This window comes from Bufo bufo, chromosome 2 (genome assembly GCF_905171765.1).
Source record: "Bufo bufo chromosome 2, aBufBuf1.1, whole genome shotgun sequence".
In the NCBI taxonomy this organism is placed as follows: Eukaryota; Metazoa; Chordata; class Amphibia; order Anura; family Bufonidae; genus Bufo; species Bufo bufo.
In genome coordinates this window covers 113,777,433-113,797,939 of record NC_053390.1, presented here as the reverse complement: position 1 = coordinate 113,797,939, position 20,507 = coordinate 113,777,433, and the positions used below count along the sequence as shown (strand labels likewise).

The 20,507-nt window shown below is 46.4% G+C and overlaps 1 protein-coding gene across 2 annotated transcripts in view; it reads left to right on the top strand.

Annotated features, from left to right (window-relative positions):
* Positions 1 to 20,507, top strand: part of LOC120992454 (beta-hexosaminidase subunit beta-like) — a 69,673-nt gene that overhangs the window by 28,062 nt on the left and 21,104 nt on the right. For both annotated transcript variants that reach the window (XM_040421448.1, XM_040421446.1), the window contains exons 2-6: positions 7,303 to 7,457; positions 8,541 to 8,606; positions 10,371 to 10,417; positions 11,885 to 11,995; positions 12,973 to 13,074. In XM_040421448.1, coding sequence (XP_040277382.1) covers positions 7,303 to 7,457; positions 8,541 to 8,606; positions 10,371 to 10,417; positions 11,885 to 11,995; positions 12,973 to 13,074 — 481 coding nt within the window. The remainder of the gene's footprint in view (positions 1 to 7,302; positions 7,458 to 8,540; positions 8,607 to 10,370; positions 10,418 to 11,884; positions 11,996 to 12,972; positions 13,075 to 20,507) is intronic.

The window sequence follows — 20,507 nt, the reverse complement described above, 5'->3', positions numbered from 1 at the left end:
AGTCTATGAACTCGCCATGCCCCTCATTGAATACCTTGGGGTGTCTTCTTTCCAAAATGGGGTCACATGTGGGGTATTTATACTGCCCTGGCATTCTAGGGGCCCTAAAGCGTGAGAAGAAGTCTGGGATCCAAATGTCTAAAAATGCCACCAGAGGACCAGGTAGCATGTGGGCCCCTTTGCGCATCTAGGCTGCAAAAAAGTGTCACACATGTGGTATCGCCGTACTCGGGAGAAGTTGGGCAATGTGTTTTGGGGTGTCATTTTACATATACCCATGCTGGGTGAGAGAAATATCTTGGCAAAAGACAACTTTTCCAATTTTTTTTTTTTTATACAAAGTTGGCATTTGACCAAGATATTTATCTCGCCCAGCATGGGTATATGTAAAATGACACCCCAAAACACATTCCCCAACTTCTCCTGAGTACGGAGATACCACATGTGTGACACTTTTTTGCAGCCTAGGTGGGCAAAGGGGCCCACATTCCAAAGAGCACCTTTCGGATTTCACCGGCCATTTTTTACAGATTTTGATTTCAAACTCCTTACCACACATTTGGGCCCCTAGAATGCCAGGGCAGTATAACTACCCCACAAGTGACCCCATTTTGGAAAGAAGAGACCCCAAGGTATTCGCTGATGGGCATAGTGAGTTCATAGAAGTTTTTATTTTTTGTCACAAGTTAGTTAAATATGAGACTTTGTAAGAAAAAAAAATCATTTTCCACTAACTTGTGACAAAAAATAAAAAGTTCTATGAACTCACTATGCCCATCAGCGAATACCTTAGGGTGTCTACTTTCCGAAATGGGGTCATTTGTGGGGTGTTTGTACTGTCTGGCCATTGTAGAACCTCAGGAAACATGACAGGTGCTCAGAAAGTCAGAGCTGCTTCAAAAAGCGGAAATTCACATTTTTGTACCATAGTTTGTAAACGCTATAACTTTTACCCAAACCATTTTTTTTTTTACCCAAACATTTTTTTTTTTTATCAAAGACATGTAGAACAATAAATTTAGAGCAAAATTATATATGGATGTCGTTTTTTTTTGCAAAATTTTACAACTGAAAGTGAAAAATGTCATTTTTTTTCAAAAAAAATCGTTAAATTTCGATTAATAATAGTAAAAATGTCAGCAGCAATGAAATACCACCAAATGAAAGCTCTATTAGTGAGAAGAAAAGGAGCTAAAATTCATTTGGGTGGTAAGTTGCATGACCGAGCAATAAACGGTGAAAGTAGTGTAGGTCAGAAGTGTAAAAAGTGGCCTGGTCTTTAAGGGTGTTTAAGCTATAGGGGCTGAGGTGGTTAAAATTATATCGCAATATAGATTTTAGGCCATATCGCCCACCCCTAGACCGAATTATATTATGCTATGGGTAGATGATGGCAAATTTTTGTATGTAGGTTATATTTCCAGATAACTCCTCTAATTCTCCTAATTTTAAATGGGTTTTCTAAGATTGCATAGGTCACCAGTATCTGATCGGTGGGAGTCCGGCACCCCGCCAATCAGCAGTTTGAGAAGGCACCGGCACTCCTGTGAGTACCGCTGCCTCCTTTTGCGCTCATGAAGCACAGCACTGTACATTGTGTAGTGACTGCGCTTGGTATAGTGCTAAGCCCCATTCACTTCTATGGGTCTGAGCTGCTCCTCGGCCACGTGACCGATGAACGTTTCGTCATTGGGCCTAGGAAAAACTATGAGAAGGCCGCGGTGCACACAGTAGCATCGGTGCCTTCTCATCCCAGGTATCAGACCCCCACCGATCAGATACTGATAACCTATCCCATGGATTGGTCATCAGTTATAAAGTTTCAGAAAACCCCTTTAAGTTAATTTAAAAAGTAGTTAAAATGTATCTACCCTCTTAGTTTTATATTGGAGAAATCGGTTGGGGGATTGGGAGCCACTTATCAAACTGGTGTAGAGTAGAACTGGCTTAGTTGCCCATAGCAATCAATTAGATTCCACCTTTCATTTTGGACAGCTCCTTTGGAAAATGAAAGGAGGAATCTGATTGGTTGCTATGGGCAACTAAGCCAGTTTTACTTTACACCCATTTGATAAATGACCCCCCAGATCTTTACAGCTTCCACTGGAGTTGTTTTTACCTACCAGTTCCTTGATATTCAGCAATAAGAGGGGTGGAGGAGCCGGGGAAGGCAGGGTGAGGACTCCTTTTATTGCTGTTGTGTAGGTCTTTAGTGTAACAGGTTTTTCCAGGAGTCTGACATACATGACCGCACACATGGAGGATGTCCTTTATACCTCTAAAAGGACAGGAAGCACAGAGAGGTTGAAAGCCGCTCCCTCCCCTCCAATGCCAGTGTTCTTTCTGTCCCCTTAGGTTGGGAGTAATAGAGGTTCTCTGTTATGAGAACATTTTTATATCTATTTTAAAGGCCCAGATTGGATCGGGGGGGTTCTGCCTCTCCTTCCTTTCTATCCTTGGGCCGGCTAGCACCCCTCAAGGTGGGGTCCCCTGGCCTTACCAGTACCCATTAAGGCCGCCGGGTCTGGTTGCGATGTCCGCTTCCTCCTACGTTGGAGGCTCTCGGCTTCGCGCGGCACTTTCTCCCTTCTTCCTCCGGTGGCTCCACGTGTTTGTGTGTTGCCATGTTGGAGGCGGGCCCCGGCCTGTTCACAACACTCGTGTGAACAGTATCCAATTTACTGTTCAATTCAACACCTCCCACGTAGTGTTTTTAGATCTCCACCTGAGGGGGGACTCTGCTGCAGCCTCCATTCACTTAAATACAAATGGGAAACTAACCTCAGGCAATACATTATTACACGTGAGATCGTGTCACCCCACTCATACAGTTCGAAACATACCTAAAGGGGAACTCATTAGAGCTAGGAGAAATTGTAGCCAGCAAAACATGTATGAAATGGAGGCTGAAGATATTATCAGCAGATTGTCTAGCAGAGCTTCCTCCAAACAGTTGATGATAAAACATAGTAAAGAAGTTCTTGGCATGAGCAGGGAAAAATGGATAAATATGGATGTCAAAAAAATTCTAATGAACTGTGATACAAATTATACAAAAAAAAGAATGTTTTTGTTACACAGTTCAGCAGTGAATACACACAGATTTGCAACATCATCAAAAAACATTTTCCAGTATTAGCATGTTATAAAAACTGGAGTGAGGTGGCCTTAAAGGGCTTCTACCACCAGATTTGGTCCTATTTAGCTGACTGACACTAGCGATGTGCTAGTGTCAGCAGTCCATAACAGTGTTCTTACTTATCATCTGTCTGCTGCCGTTCACCTTAAAAACGTACTTTTATAGATATGCTAATGAGCCTCTAGGTGCTATGTGGGCGTCATTAGCACCTAGAGGGCTCCGTCCACTAACCATTTCAGCCGCCCATCGCGTCCCTCCAGCCCGCCCCGCTCCTGTTGATTGACGTGAAACTTCTCAGTATCTCGTACCAATTCCCGCACCTGCGCCGTGCGCATCTGTATTCTCCCGGCGCCAGCTTCCTCACTGCGCCTGCACCAACTACGTTACAGTGAGGAAGCCGGCACCAGGAGCGCGGCATTCACTCACTGCGCCTGCGCCGAATACAGAAGCGATAAAATCATTCTTAAATTGCAACACAACGTATTTCATCTATTTTGATTACATGCACTAAATGTTCGGTCCAATACGTGGGATGCACCACAAATGCTATAAAAGCCCGGATAAGAAAGCATGTATCTGATGTACCGCACCATGAAAGCCGCAATGTTTCTGCAGCCAGCCTTCATTTTGCAGTAGTTCATGGTGGCGATACATCGGATATGCTTGTGCAAGGCAGAGGTGGCGACAGAAGAAGGAAACCTCTAAATAGAGAATCATTTTGGATTTTCAGATTAGAAAGCTGCCAACCTCTAGGATTAAATAAAAGGTTAGATTTGATCCTTCAGTACTGAACACTAGATTCCCTGTATTCTCCATATTAATCATGAGAATATTTTAAGTTTAAAAGTGTTTTATTGTTTATCTTTGTAGGAGGGAGTGGCCGCATGACCCCTTGATTGGTCCAGATGCGGTTTTCTCCTCCTATAAATGTGAGGACTTAATGTTTGTTCAATGGTCATGAGTAAGGGCTGTAACTGTTTTGTTGCCTAAAACGCGTAGACCAATATTATCTGTACCTGGATGTTTTTAAATTTTGATACGAAATAAAGTGCTATTGGAACTTCTTCTCAAAGAAAGGCTGGACAACCCCCCTTTTTTTCATTCATTTAAACCCTGCTCCCAGTCCGGGTGAGGAAGCGGTCCGTGCCTCCATGATTGAAGTCTCCAGACAGGTGAGAGCTGCTCTGACTACCTTTGAATAGAAGAAAAGAAAGTATAAGAAAAATACCTAATCTGGACGATATCCTATTGACAGCTCCATCGGCAACGATGCTAAGAGAACAGCTGGAAAACACCCTGTCCAGCCTCTCTCGCTTAGGGTGACTCATCAACCTAGAAAAATCAAACCTAGTCCCAGAAACGAGGAAGATCTTAGGTACACTTTTCGATTCAGAGAAACAACGTTCATTCCTTCCTATAGAAAAACCAGTAAAAATGTGCCAGGAAATCTCCTTATTCCAGATGAAGGTCTGGTCCATAAGATCGGCCATGAAAATCCTGGGATTAATGACATCTTGCATTTCCATGGTCCCCTGGAGTCAGTTCCACTCAAGACCCCTGCAGAAGACAATCCTGACTTGCTGGAACCGGGATCTGAAGACTTTAGACTCTGTAATCCGGAGTCTTTCATGGTGGAAAGATCCAGAGAATCTTTTGTTGGGAATTCCTTGGACTTCAGAACCTCAGATTATAGTGACAACAGATGCCAGCAAGTCAGGCTGAGGCGCCCAGATACAAGATTCTTACTTCCAGGGCCACTGGGATCACACTCTCTCCCAGAAATCATCAAATTTACAAGAGTTAAAAGCATTCTTGGAGACTTTTCTAAAATCATAAGATCTACTACAAGGTCATCATGTTCGAGTTCTCTCAGACAACATTGTAACAGTGTCCTTTCTGAAGCATCAAGGGGGATCAAAATTCCTGCCCCTTCAGCATCTATTAGCACAGATTTTCAGCTGGGCAGAGAAAAATGTTCTGTTTAATATCAGCAGTCCACCTGAAAGGGGAACAAAATATTACCATGGACTTTTTAAGCAGACACCCAATGCAACCAGGGGAGTGGTGTCTCAAGAAGGAAACTTTTCATCTACTTTGCAGAAGATGGGGGACGCCGCAAGTGGATCTTTTTGCAACACGGAAGAATTCCCATCTTCCCTGTTAATTCTCACTAAACCTGTGGGACAGACCACTGGCAGTGGATGCCTCGTCTCAAAAATGGGACATGGATCTGGATTATGCCTTTCCCCCATTTCCTGATTTAGGTCGGTCTTAAAAAAAAAAAAAAAAAAAAAAAAAAAAAAAACTGAGATCAGAAAAAACTACTCTGATCCTAGTAGCTCCCCATTGGCCGAAACAGCTGGTTTCCAGTTCTAGAAAACTTAGAGGTTGGAGGTACCGGTATTTTTTGTTTTCCCAGAAAGACCTATTGTCTCAAGTGCACAAATTGATACTGACAGCCTGGATTCTGAAAAGCAGATCCTGAAATCCAGAGGCTTGTCGGAAAAAGTGATATCTACTATGCTTCAGTGCCACAAAAGTCACTTCAGCCATCTATGTGAAGATTTGAAAAATAATTTGTTCCTGGTACCTGTGCTTACAGAAGTATTCGGACTCTCCTTCCATACACGACATTCTAGAGTTTCTGGAAGAAGGTTTTGATATGGGTCTTTGACCCAGTACAATAAAAGTTCAATATCTGCCTTAGGTCTCATGCACACGACCGTTTTTTTTTCCCGTTTTTTTTTAAGGTCCGCAAAAACGGGGTCCGTGATCAGTGTCCGTTTTTTCTTTCGTGGGTCTTCCTTGATTTTTGGAGGATCCACTGACATGAAGAAAGTCGTTTTGGTGTCCGCCTGGCCGTGCGGAGCCAAACGGATCCGTCCTGACTTACAATGCAAGTCAATGAGGACGGATCCATTTGACGTTGACACAATATGGTGCAATTGCAAACAGATCCGTCCCCCATTGACTTTCAATGTAAAGTCAGGAGTTAATATACCATAGGATCTGAGTTTTCTCTAATCCGATGGTATATTTTAACTTGAAGCGTCCCCATCACCATGGAACGCCTCTGTTAGAATATACCATCGGATTTGAGTTAGATCGTCAAAACTCAGATCCGACAGTATATTCTAACACTGAGGCGTTCCCATAGTGATGGGGACGCTTCAAGTTAGAATATACTAAGAACTGTGTGTACATGACTGCTGCCTGGCAGCACCCGATCTCTTACAGGGGGCTGTGATCAGCACAATTAACCCCTCAGGTGCCGCACCTGAGGGGTTAATTGTATGTATCATAGCCCCCTGTAAGAGATCAGGTGCTGCCAGGCAGGAGGGGGCAGACCCCCCTCCCCTGTATTTAACTCATTGGTGGCCAGTGCGGCCCCCCTCCCTCCCTCCCCAGTATTCTATTCATTGGTGGCTAGCTTTTTCATATTCTGGACGTTCGTCCGGCGGTAATACGATATCTAGAAGCCACTCTCCCCTTCAGGGAGGATTCAGCCTTGTTTGTACAATTTGCGGGGAAGAACAAGGGGTAGCAAGCTTCAAAGTCCACTATTGCAAGGTGGATTAAATCAACAATTCAGCAAGCATATACTTCCCAGAACAGATCTTGCCCATTTTACCCGATCAGTGTCTGCTTCTTGGGCAGAAAGAGCTAACTCTTTGGTGGAACAAATTTGCAGGGCAGCTACCTGGTCTAGTTTTCAAACCTTTTGTAGGCATTATAGATTAGACCTCTCTTCTAATACAGACCTTGCCCTTGGGCGTAAAGTCTTACAGGCAGTATTCCCTCCCTAAAATAGTTATCTGGTATTGCTTCATGTGTTCTGTCATGGAGGACGTCCTGGAAAACAATTTAGTCTTACCGGTGAATACCTTTCCAGGAGTCCGACATGACTGCACCCTTATTGCCCCCTCCTTACTGTAGATGGGTGTATATATTGTTTACTTGAGTATCTGTTTCTTACATGTATTATGTTACTTGACCGGTGTGAGGATTTAGAACACTGGCATTTGGCGGGGAGGGAGGGGCTTTTAACCTCTGTGCTTCCTGTCCCTTTAGAGGTATAAAGGACATCCTCCATGTGTGCTGTCATGTCAGACTCCTGGAAAGGTATTTACCGGTAAGACTAAATTATGTTTTTCTTTTTATAGATATTATGAATATATATTTGGATACTCTCCATGGAAGAACAGTGGTGTAAAGGATGTAGGTCCATCATCTGGGAGGTTGGTCCAGCTTCAGGTTATTCTTACTTCTGAAGATAATGAATGTTATATGCATCCCCACATCAAATCAGACGAGTCTTGTAAGTAATGTATGTCTACCACTAACTTGAATGCACTTGGTGGGATGCTGAATAAAACACACTTGCTTGTAATGGGGAAAGTTTGAACTTTGTAATTTTTTAAATTATGCTTTGTACATAGTACAACTCCTATGCAGAGCTATGTGTCTCCATGGTTTCAGACTACAAACAAGCCCTATGTGTAGTCAGGTGGATCCTTCTCACAGGCCCTTCTTTTACTGCTTGTAGATTAGCATGGAGATTTTTAAGATTATTTCTAGATAAACTAAGGGGGTCATTTATGATCTTGAAATATGCCTATATTAGGTGTATTTCAGGTGTAGATTGCGGCGCAATGCCTAGTTACGACGCAGTTTGCGATCTTCCCCTGCTCACACCACACCCACTTATTTAGCCTGTTGTGAGCAGGAAGGGGACGGTCTGGCAGGCCTGTCTCATTTACCATTTTCTACGCCTATTTCAGGCATAGAAAAGGTCTAAAGGTAAGACAACTTGGATGCTGTCTTACATTTAGAGGCGGCGCTGGATACGCCGAAAGTTTTGTAGAGGTCGGAGCCTCTTCATAACTCCGGCAGATCCACCTCCTTCAGTTGAATTGGGCTGATCTGTAATAATGGACACAGCCCATGGACAGGAGTGATGCTGTTCCTGCTGCTATGTCCTAATTTTCTCACGCAACATTGTTTTCTAGCACACTTCCAACACCTCACACCGACAGCAGTCCAAGAAGCTAAGATCTGGGGACTTCTTTGCAGGGTCCTCACTTGCAAAGCTGATTCAGGCTAGGTTCACTCTGCAAACTAGCACTAGTATGCCTGTCAATGCAGTGGAACCTAACTGGTCCCATTATAAGTCAAAGGGGCTGTTGGGCGTGGACAATTTTAGCTGCCCACTTTCTACCTGTAAAAATAGAGGGTGTCTAAATAACAAATGTGTTCCCTTCATGCAGTCCAAGGAGGCAAATCCTGCTTTCTAGACCTTTTGAGACTGGGGTGGTGGGAGTGAAATGTTAGTGCAGTTACATATAGCGGAGCAGTACTCTTTATTTCCGTTTCCTTATGGGCTTCCCATCTTTTTTTGTAGACAAACTCGTAATTGATGAGGCTGGAGCTGTGTTACAGGCCAGTCAGGTCTGGGGTGCCCTACGAGGTAAGTCTTTTTTAAGTAGGTCTATTGTTAATTGCTCTGAACTTTTTATGGTCCTTAAAAAATTTACATTTAAGTTATTTTTGAAAAGTGTTCTTCCAGGGATAGTCTGCCGCTTCATCTGACCATCTGATTGGCAACTGTTCCACCCTGCATGACCAAAGTTTGGTGCACTGGTCCTGTTCTGATTTAATACAGTCCTGATGAAAAGTTTAGGACCACTTGAAAAATGGCAAAAAATCATATTTTACATTGTTGGATCTTAACAAGGTTCCAAGTAGAGCTTCAACATGCAACAAGAAGAAATGAGAGCGAGACAAAACATATTTTTTGAGCATTCAATTAATTGAAAATAACGATTAAACTGAAACAGGCTGTTTTTCAGCTGATCCAAATTTTAGGACCACATGCCTTTTTTAAAAGGCCAAATCTGTGCAAAGATGTGGCCTTTTTTAAAAGGCCAAATCTGTGCAAAGATGTGGATTCATTGTCATTCTCTGTCGGGTAGTCACACGTTGTGATAGAAAAGGCAAAAGAAACTCTTCCTTTTTGAACGTGGTCGGGTTGTTGAACTGCATAAGCAGGGTCTCTCACAGAGCGCCATCGCTGCTGAGGTGGGACGCAATAAGACAGTCATTTGGAATTTCTTAAATGATCCTGAGGGTTATGGAACAAAAAAGTCAAGTGGAAGACCCAAAAACATTTCATCAGCACTGAGCCCGGGGGATCCAATTGGCTGTCCGTCAAGACACTGGATGATCCTCAACCCAAATTAAGGCTCTTACTGCTGCTGACTACAGCCCCATAACCATCAGACAGCATATGAGACTGGCTTCAAAAACAAAAAACGTCTTCAAAGACCTCGTCTCCTTGAACGCCACAGAACTGCTCGTTTGGACTTTGCAAGAGAGCACCAAACATGGGACATTCAAAGGTGGAAGAAAGTTTTATTCTCTGATGAGAATTTTTTTTTTACCTTGATGGCCCTGATGGTTTCCAACGTTACTGGCATGACAAGCAGATCCCACCTGAGATGTTTTTTCTACGCTCCACAGTGGAGGGGGCGCCATAATGGTCTGGGGTGCTTTTTCCTTCAGTGGAACAATAAAGCTTCAGGAAGTGCAGGGGCGTTAAACGGCCGCTGCCTATGTCTAGATGTTGCAGAGAGCATTCCTCATGACTGAGGGCCCTCGTCTGTGTGGTAACGACTGGGTTTTTTAACAGGACAACGCTACAGTACACAATGCCCGCAGGACAAGGAAACGCTTGCATCAAGCATGCCGAAACAAATTTTGGAAGTGATAAACAATAACGACGGAGCTACTCATTACTGAGTTCATGTTTGGAAGTTGGATTTCTGTTTTGGGGGGGGTTTAGTTTTTTTTTGGGAGGTGTGGTCCTAAACTTTCAGTTTATTCGTCTTCATTAAATTGAATGCTCAAAAAATGTTTTGTCTCCCTCCCATTTCTTCTTGTTGCATGTTGAAGCTCTACTTGGAACCTTCTTAAGATCCAGCCATGCTAAATGTGATTATTTTTTTTTTTGCCATTTTTCAAGTGGTCTTAAACTATTGATAAGGACTGTATGATACTCTCCAAGGAACGTATGGTTATCTTGGCAACTGTATCGCCCAGCATGGAGTTGCAGCTTCACGCCCGATGTTGGATTTAGTGAAAACTGCGCTACTCCTCTCCGTAGTTTGTGTCTGGCATTGCAGCTCAGTCCACTTGACTTATTTCCCCCCCCCCCTCCTTTCTTTCTTTAAAGGTCTGGAGACCTTCAGCCAACTAGTCTACGAGGATGCTGCTGGGCTGGTAAGTCAATACGTTCAATATTGTGTTCTGGATATATTGATTGACTTGGATATATATCTTGAATGCTATTACAAGAAAATAAACATTAGAAGTAGAGTTCAATCCCCCCCGCCCCTCCAGAGGAAAAGTCTTTCATTGTGATGACAATAACGAAACGATTTAGGCAGGTATGGAAAAATGATGCAAAGTAAGAATGCTTTCAAATATAGAAACGTTAATGGTTTATATTTCAGTTAACAAAATGAACAAAAGAGAAACCTAAATCCAATCAATATGTGGTATGACCGCCTTTAGAACGCCATCAAGTCTTCTAGGTACACTTTCACACAGTTTTTGAAGGAATTCAGCAGTGAGCTTGTTCCCAACATCTTGGAGATTAACCACACATCTTCTGTGGATGCAGGCTTGGCTCAGATCCTTCTGTGTCTTCGGCTTTTGGTTTGGCCCCATGCAGATAACAGCATTTTTTGTTTGACATCTGATCCGCAATAGATGAGGACAGCACACCGTGTGCAGTCCGCATCCGTATGTCTGTTCCACGACCCCCACAAAAATGAGAGAACGTGTCCTATTCTTGTTTGTTTTGCAGACAAGAATAGAACATTTCTACAGGGCTTTGAAAGAAAAAACTGCAGCATGTACAAAGCAGGTTTCTGTGTTTTGCGTATCTGTAATTTGCGGATTGCAGAATGGGTACAGTCATGTGCATGAGGCCCTAATCACACACCTAACTATGATCTTACATTTTCACACAGTATGGGATTTTGTATCTGGAAGAATTGATGCTGTTCTGAAGTTAAAGGATGATCACACCAAATATTGATTAGATTTAGATTTCTCTTTATTCACTTTGCATTTTATAATTGATAAAAATAGACTTCTTAACACTTAACCTAGTAACATAGTTTATAAGGCTGAAAAAATACATCCATCCAGTTCGGCCTGTTATCCTGCAAATTGATCCAGAGGAAGGCAAAAAGCTCCTTGGAGTGGAAGACAATTTTCCTCATTTTAGGGGGAAAAATTCCTTCCCGACTACAATCAGAATAACTCCCTGGATCAACGACCCGTCTCCAAAATTCTAATAACTGTAACCTGTAATATTATTACACTCCAGAAATAAATCATGTTTCCTCTTGAACTTTTTTTTTTTATATTCATATTTTATTAATTTTTTTCTTACTTTGCAGCATTTTTCCACACCTGCCTAAAACGTATACACTGCTGTGTGTATGTATATGTGTATAGTATATTGACTTCCAATGTGTAAAAAGTATTAATTCAATCATTCAGTTTTAACTTCTTGGTGCGTTATGCTGTGTGCGCTGGTGTGTGTGTGTTTTGTTTTTTTTATTTTTTATTTTTTTTTGTCAAGGAGTATATCTGATGTGTTTGTCCAGAGTTGAATCTAACATTATTATAGTATAATTTTATCATTGCCCTGTTTTTTTTCTCCTTTTTAACTAGTTCCTTGTAAACTATAGCCGAATTGCTGATGCTCCAAGATTTGCACACAGAGGAGTCTTGCTGGATACATCCAGGCATTACCTGCCATTAAAAACTATTTTGCTGAACTTGGTGAGTTTTTTTCTTTTTTTCCCCCTCTTTTTCTGCTTAAAGGGGTTTTCCTAGACTTTTGTACTGTTGACCTATCCTTTGGATAGGTCATCGGTATCTGATCGATGAGAGTCCAGCACCTCATCGATCAGCTGTTGAAGAAGGCTGCGGCGATCAAAGTAGCTCCGTGGCCTGCTCTCAGCTTTTCCTTGGTCAGTGACTGCATGTTTTATTGGTCACGTGGCCTAGGCACAGCTCAGCCCGCAATACCAAGCACTGCCTCTATACATTGTGTGGTGCTGTGCTTGGTGAGCTGTGAGAAGGCCATGATGCTCACAGGAGCGCCACGGTCTTCTCAAACAGCTGATTGACGGGGGTCCTGTTTGTCGGACCCACACCGATTGGATACTGATAATCTATCCTGAGAATAGTTCATCATCTGTTGTAAAGACTTGGAAAACCCTTTTAAATACAGTGTCACACATTTTTGAGGCTTATTACTTACCATTTGCATTGACTTCCATTGGCTTGTATCTCAACTTTTCCTGAAGGCAGTTGTAGAGGGGGGGGGAGTTTTGGCATGTTGGGTTCAGGATGCCCTATGTTACTGAGGAAGATAATCTAAGGAGTGTGACCGTATCTTGGTCCCCTCAGCATACAGTTTGTTAGGTTTCCTTTAAAGGATCTTTACCCTCTGTGACATTTATGGCATAGCAGCAGGATATTTCATGAATATCTGGTAGGTGGGGTCACACCTCTGAGAATGGGTTCCCATCGTGTGGCAGCCACGAATAGAGGGGTGGCTGCACTCTTCATTCACATATATGTGAGTTCTGGAAATGGCAGAGCATGCTCACTTGCGTATTATCAGAAGTCGCATAAATGTGAATGGATAGAGCTGCATGTCTCAGATGGGAATGTTACGCCAAGGATTTCAATACATGTTTAATTTTTATTTTTTATCAATGGGCAGATAATAAGTCTCTCTTCTGTTCCAGGATGCAATGGCCTTTAACAAGATGAATGTTTTTCATTGGCATATAGTAGATGATCAGTCCTTTCCCTACCAGAGCATAGCTTTTCCAGAACTAAGTAACAAGGTGAGTGTCCTTCACAGATTCTAATGGCAAGAATTACCTGTGTGTACAATCCAGCAGTTATAAAACGCAGTCTTATAGTATGGTGTAATCTGGACTCAGTCTGACTGTGGGTGTTGAAAAGTCACCATTTGAAAGTATCCAGAAGGATATTGACTACAGATCCAGAAATCCAGAATCTCATAGCAAAACCATGCATTGATGTAATGGTTAATGGAAACCGGTCACATTGAACATTCTGGGGTTTTAAGTCCAGGAGGCGGTCCCATCAGTGATTGGCAGCTATCTGTGTATACACAGTCTTAGAAGGAAGGCTGTTAATCACTGATAGGACCGCCTCCTGGACTACAAAGCCCAGAATGAGCAGGAATTTACATGAGTAAAATACAAGTTTTTTTCAGAATCTTTTTCTCATAAAATTACATATCAATCTGCTCAGCTCCTCCTGCTCTATAACTGCTGCCTGTAGATTATTTTGTGTTTTTCATGGTAACAGGGTCCCTAAAAACCTATAATACTGTGCAAAGTGGTATTTCCCAATTAAGAGAAACATCTCTCTAGCGCCATCTTGTGGAAGTGGCTCTCTATTAGTCAAAATCCAACTTCTAATCAAGCCTTGGAATATGACCAGGGAAAATGTCAAACCCAGATTTCTCGCCCAGTTTCCTTGGGGGACACAGAAGACCTTGGTATAGCTCAGCTCCATAGGAGGCGTGACACTAAGTGAAGACTGTTAAGCCCCTCCTCCACAGCTATACCCTCAGCCTGGAGAGAGAGACTGCCAGTTTTTGCTTAGTGTCCAAGGAGGCAAGACACTCCCTGCTCTGCAGGGCTGTTTTCTCCTTGTTTAAATTTTAGATTTTTACTTTTTTCTTTTCTTTTTGTTCCAGATCATCAGGGACAACAGAGACGCACTAGACCTCTCTGTTTCTCCCGGGGTTGAGCTGCGCCAGTGCCGGTCACCCGCACTGCTGCCTCCCCCACAGAAGGCAAGGTGGATCAGGGCAGCCTCGCTCCCCTACATCCCGCCAGCGCAAGGGTCGCCCGCACGCCAGTCCCTCTTCCAGCGTCCTGCTACTACGGTGCCAGTAGCTGAAGGGGCGACCCTGCTGGAACGGACCGAGGGTGAAGACGGCTGTGGTAAGAGAGGCTTCTCCAGCCCTACGTCCCCCACCCCCCCCCGGTCTCCTGCGTGCCTGACCCTATACTGGGCCTATGGACCCTTCTGTCCCTGCTAGACCTAGGCTGGCCCCTGGGCTGCCGCAGGGCGACATTCTGCTCCCTCTCTCCTGGCCTCCATAGGTCATTGGCACCCTTCTCCCTACAAGAAGAATGCCTGGGGAGCTGCAGAGGTCCGCAACTAGCTGCCCCTGACGGAGGGGTTATGCAGGCGTCCCACCCTCACAGGCACCCGGTCTCAGGGTCCCCCTCCCTCTTACCGGCTACTGCTTCAGGGCCAGAGCCTTGCTGCCCCTGACCCTCCTCTGCCCTCACGGGCACCGGCCCAAGGGCAAGGTGGTTGTGGCTGTCGGCCACATGGGGCGCTGTTATAAGCCAGGGCCCACTCCATGGGTAAAATGGCTGCCGAGTGCAGGGTCCTCGCTTCCGGGCAGCGTGGTGGGCACCCGCGGCCTGCAATATGAGCGCTATGCTCCAACAGCCCCAGGCCGACCGTCGGAACATTCCGGTCGGCCGGGCACCGCAGACTTTGCGGCCGCGATCCCGGCGCTCTATCCGGGTCCCCGGCTCTTCCGGCCCGCGGGGTGGGCACCCGCGGCCGGCATGTGCATGCGCCGCTTCGTTCCCCGGCCGGTACTTGAATACTGTGCGGCCCCGGTCAGCCGGGCGCCGCTAAAGATTTAGGCCCCGGCTTCACGGCCTACAGTTACTAGGCCGCAAAATTAGAGGGGGCTGGAACTTCTCCAGGCGGGAATTCTTCCCGCCGGGAGGTTCCCCCGCCCCCAGGGGATCGCAGCGCCGCCCTCCAGGCCGGATCCCTGTTAACCCTTTGGGTACAGGCCGGCTTCAGATGGGCCTGTATGGGTGCCCCCAGGGGATCGCAGCGCCGCGGTACAGGCCGGCTTCAGATGGGCCTGTATGGCTGCCCCCAGAGGATCGCAGCGCCGCCCTCCAGGCCGGATCCCTGTTTAACCCTTTGGGTACAGGCCGGTTTCAGATGGGCCTGTATGGCTGCCAACTTCCCCCCCCCCCTCCGCCGTGCCCCTGTAGGTGGCTCCCCTTTCTGCCTCAGTGAGGCTGATTATATATATATATATATATATATATATATATATATATATAACTTGTGGGCTGCGCAGGACGCTGCAGCCTCATGTCAGTACATGCCCCCCTTCCTTAGGCGGCATGTCGCGCTCCCCGGCTGCGGCGCGGCCAGGGTCATTTTACTCTCCTAGCCCTCTCTCACGATACGGCGCTGGTCAAGTGCATGCGGCCCTTTCTGTAGTCAACATTCGTCACCCTCTCCAGTTATGGCATAGGCGGAACGCTACACTCTCACTAGATTCGTTGCGATCTGTGCATGACCCCCTTTCTTAGGCGGAATACTGCACTCTCACCAGATACGGTGCTGGCCATGTGCACGATCCCCTTCCATTGGTGGAACGCTGCACTCTCACTGGATTTGTTGCCGATCATGTGCGTGACCCCCTTCCATAGGCGGAACGCTGCACTCTCTGGATCGCTGACGCCCATAGGCATGACTCCCTTCCGTGGACGGCATTCGGCACTCTCACTGGATTCACTGCCAGCCATGTGCATGACCACTTTCCATAGGTGGTATGATGCACTCTCATTGGATTCGCTGCCGGCCTTGGGCATGCCTCCTTCCCTGTGGCGGCATACATACACTCCCTCGGTCGGTGATGTTCTCTCGCCGGTACGTTGTTGGCCATGTGCATGAACCCCATACATGGCGGGGTGTTTGCACTCTCACTGGATCCGCTGCCGGCCATATGCATGACCCCTCTTCCGTGGGCGGTGTACGCACTCTCACTGGATTCGCTGCCGGCCATGGGCATGCCTCCTTCAGGTGACATACACACATTCTCACCGACTGATCGCACTCTCCCTGGATGCGATGCTGGCCATGTGCATGACCCCCCCCCCCCCCCCTCTTTTCTGGGCGGCATACTACACTCTCACCGGATACGTTGCTGGCCTTGAGCATGGCCCTCTAACATGGGTGGAACGCTTGCGCTCCCATTGGATACCGTGCTGGCCTTGTGCGTGATCACCCCTCATTCCATGGGCGGAATTTTGCACGCTCACGAGATTCAAGGCTGTCCTTGTATGTGCCGTATTGGACTTGCACATGTTCCCCTTCATTGGGAGTAGTTACACTCTCACGAAGTTTCGGTGTTGGGTGAATTGTTGCACACTCACTTAATGCTAGGATAGCCCTGTGCATGTCCCCCTTTCTCTAGGTGGACCTCCTGCATTCCTGCTGGATACTGTGTGGCTATGTGCATGGCGCCCTTCGGGGCGAAGTATGGTATGCCCTACTTCTCTGACGTAGGTACGGCCTTGGGCATTCCCCCCTTTTTTGGGGCGGGCTGTTGCACCCTTGCCGACTGCAATTTGCCAGGTACATTTCCCCCCTTTCGGGCGGTCAGTTTTGCGTTCCATTGCATACCATACTAGTCTTGTGCATAACTCTTTTCAGTTTGCACTTTGCACTTCCGTAGATACTGTGGCACTCTGGCTGGCCTTCTTCGCTGAGTGATATTTTTGCAGTGAGCGGACGTTCTTGTGCGTTGTTTGGGCCGTGTATACCTTCTCATCCTGTAGGTGGGTTGGCCTTCTCACTGCTTACGGGGCTACTCGTACGTATGCCTCCTTTCCTCCTGCGACATATTTTTTCTCTTGGAAGACAGTGTTTGCAGCAAGCCTTGCACTATTCTCTAAAGAGATCATTCTGTCCACCTGTGTAAGCCTAAGGTGTTGTCCAACAAACAATAAATGAATGCCTTATATATAAGTAGACGGCCTCTACCTGCTCGCTACTGCTCCGAGCTGGGCGGTGCTCATTCATTTCGTTGGCCCTTCCGCCGGGGAGTGTTCGTGGTTCCTAGACACGTACCCATTCGTCTTCCCGCAGCATTGTTTCCCTGCGCTAGTGGTCACATGGTCGAGAGTGCTGTCTGCAGCGCCTTTCGCATTCTAGGTTGGCTCTGGCGGGACTACGGTCCACTCACCTGCTACTATTTCCTCCTACCAGGTTCGGGCCGCTCTTCTTGGGAAGGTCACCCAACTTCTCTTGGGTGCTCGCTTACCCAGGTCCGGAGGACCTCCACCTTGAGTTCTTCAGGGTATTCGCCTTCTGCGAGGCGGTGAACCGGGCGTCTCAGTGTAGCGGGGTTCTGTTTTTGAGCTGTCCTATGGCTTCTCTGTTGCCCACTCCTCCTTTCTTTGGAGAGTGTTATCCCGGCCTCTGTCTCGACTGCCTTTTACTCGCCGGTTCTGTTTGGCTCCCATTCGGTACGGATCTCTCCGATGTGGCTTCTGTTCCGGCCACGCTTCAGAGGATGTTCCTTCTCTGCCCTCCCCTCTGGGAAGAGCATGGTTGTTCTTGTGGATGGTTCTGGTGTTCCTTTTGGCCTCGTACTGTCCCCCTTGTCCACACTGACTGTACTAGCTGTGTGCCTATCTAACTGGTCTACCGCGTTCTGTCCTCCCGCTGGGTGCAGATTGCGTTTTTTTCCATTCTAGGCAATGTTTCTGCTATGGATTTACCTTCTCGGTAACTTGGGAGGACTACCATTCAGTCCGTCTTCCTGTGGTGGCTACATCGGCTTGGGCTTTAGCTTGTCTTGTCCTGGCATCGGGCGGTTGCTGGGCGGACCCTTCGGTTCCTGTCCGTCTGCTCCCCCACTCCGGGTGGATACGGACGACTTTGCTCGGGGCCGACGGGACCAGTTCTACCGACCGTTCTGCCCGTGTTATTGATCATTGGGTTTTTCGCCCGCTTGCCCAGGCGACTCTAGTGGGCTCGCTAGTGTTTGCTTCTAGCAGAGTTTTCGTCCAGGATGTGTAGGACTTAGGGCTTTACCTGGGGTTCTGTGGGAAGCTGGGCGTTCCCCCACTCTGCCTTTCTCTCTCCATGGTTCTGTCTTTCTCCAGTCCGGCCTGGACCTGGGGCTGGGACTCTGTTGCTTGAGGTATCAAGTGTCGTTCCTGTCCTTCCTCTTTCAGCGTTCCCCGACCCTCTGGGCCTGTCAGGAATTTCTTCCATGGAGCGGCTCTTGGGTTCCTTTGTACTGCCCTCCGTTACTGTCCTGGGAACTACATACTGGGCTCTTGGCGCTCCAATTTTTCCTTGGAGCCGTTACAGAAGTCCTCTCTACTCCTTCTGTCCTGTACGGTTGGGTTTCTGTAGCCATCGTGTCTCTGACGGGTGCCTGAGTGGCGGCCCTTCTTGTTCCGAGCCTTCTGTCTTCCCCCAGGACAGGGCTGTTCTCCATTCCGTCTCTTCCTTCCTTCTGAAGGTGGTGTTTGTCCTTCATTTCATTGAGGCAGTCGTCCTCCCCTTCCCACCCCCGGGAACGGACACTTCACCGATTTGGACGTTGTTTGGGCCTTGCAGTTTTTACTTGGAGATCTCCGACTCTTGTCGACGGGTTGACGGCCACTAACTTGTGTTTTGGGGTGTCTTTCTACATATACCCATGCTGGGTGAGCTAAATATCTTGGTCAAACTTGTGTTTTGGGGTGTCTTTCTACATATACCCATGCTGGGTGAGCTAAATATCTTGGTCAAATGCCAACTTTGTATAAAAAAAAATGGGAAAAGTTGTCTTAGAGATATTTCTCTCACCCAGCATGGGTATATGTAGAAAGACACCCCAAAACACATTGCCCAACTTCTCCTGAGTACGGCGATATCACATGTGTGACACTTTTTTGCAGCCTAGGTGGGCAAAGGGGCCCACATTCCAAAGAGCACCTTTAGGATTTCACAGGGCATTTTTTACACATTTTGATTTCAAACTACTTCTCACGCATTAGGTCCCCTAAAATGCCAGGGCAGTATAACTACCCCACAAGAAGACACTCCAAGGTATTTCGTGATGGGCATAGTGAGTTCATGGAAGTTTTTATTTTTTGTCATAAGTTAGTGGAATATGAGACTTTGTAAGGAAAAAAATATATAAAAAAATCATCATTTTCCGCTAACTTGTGACAAAAAATAAATAGTTCTATGAACTCACTATGCCCATCAGCGAATACCTTAGGGCAGACCTGGGCAAACTACGGCCCGCGGGCCGTATACGGCCCGGCGGACCTTTTAATCCGGCCCCCGGGCGGAGCCAGAGGCGTGCCAAGCAACGATACCCCTCCTCCGCGAATGAAGAGGACTTCCGACTCGGCGTGCTGCGTGTGGCATGGCGCGGTGGCAGGGAGGCAGCGTCAGCGGCAGTACTGTCTAGGTAAGACACAGCAGGGGGGGGGGGTGCCTCGTGCGAGCCGTACCCGGGACCCGGCCGGCCGCAATTATTCCCTTCTCTGTAACAGCGCAGCGCCCGCGGCTCTCATAGTATCGGCTGTGACTGTCTGACACTGACAGTCACAGAGCCGACAAGCATGAAGCTGCGGCCGCCTCCCCCTGTGCTGTGTGTAGTCAGTGTGACTAACACATGGCTGATCATCTCTGAGCATTACGTTTCTAAAGGCAAGGGGGGGGGGGAGGGGTGTGTACTATTGTAAGGGGGGGGGGGTGTTCTGTATACAAGGGGACAATGGCTGGATTCACAGGGGACAATGGCTGGATTCACAGGGGGACAATGGCTGGATTCACAGGGGGACAATGGCTGGATTCACAGGGGGACAATGGCTGGATTCACAGGGGACAATGGCTGGATTCACAGGGGACAATGGCTGGATTCACAGGGGGACAATGGCTTTCACTAATATGAGTCACAAATAGTGAAAAATGTTCATTGTTTTGGGAAATTTTGTTTAATAAATTTAAATTTTTTTCTTGTAAGGCAACCTCACTTTTTCATTGTTTAACTATAACAAGTACTCGTACCAGTTGTCCAACAATGATATTTACTGCTTTTTATAAAGAAATACAATTGATTTTATGCAGTATTGAGTTTAGCCTTTTGGCCCGGCCCTCCAAAATATTTTCAGTTTCTCATGTGGCCCCATCGAAAAAATAATTGCCCACCCCTGCCTTAGGATATCTACTTTCCGAAATGGGGTTATTTGTGGAGTTTTTCTACTGTCTGGGCATAGTAGAACCTCAGGAAACATGACAGGTGCTCAGAAAGTCAGAGCTGCTTCAAAAAGCGGAAATTCACATTTTTGTACCATAGTTTGTAAACGCTATAACTTTTACCCAAACCATTTTTTTTTTTTTTATCAAAGACATGTAGAACAATAAATTAGAGAATTTTATATAGAAATGTATTTTT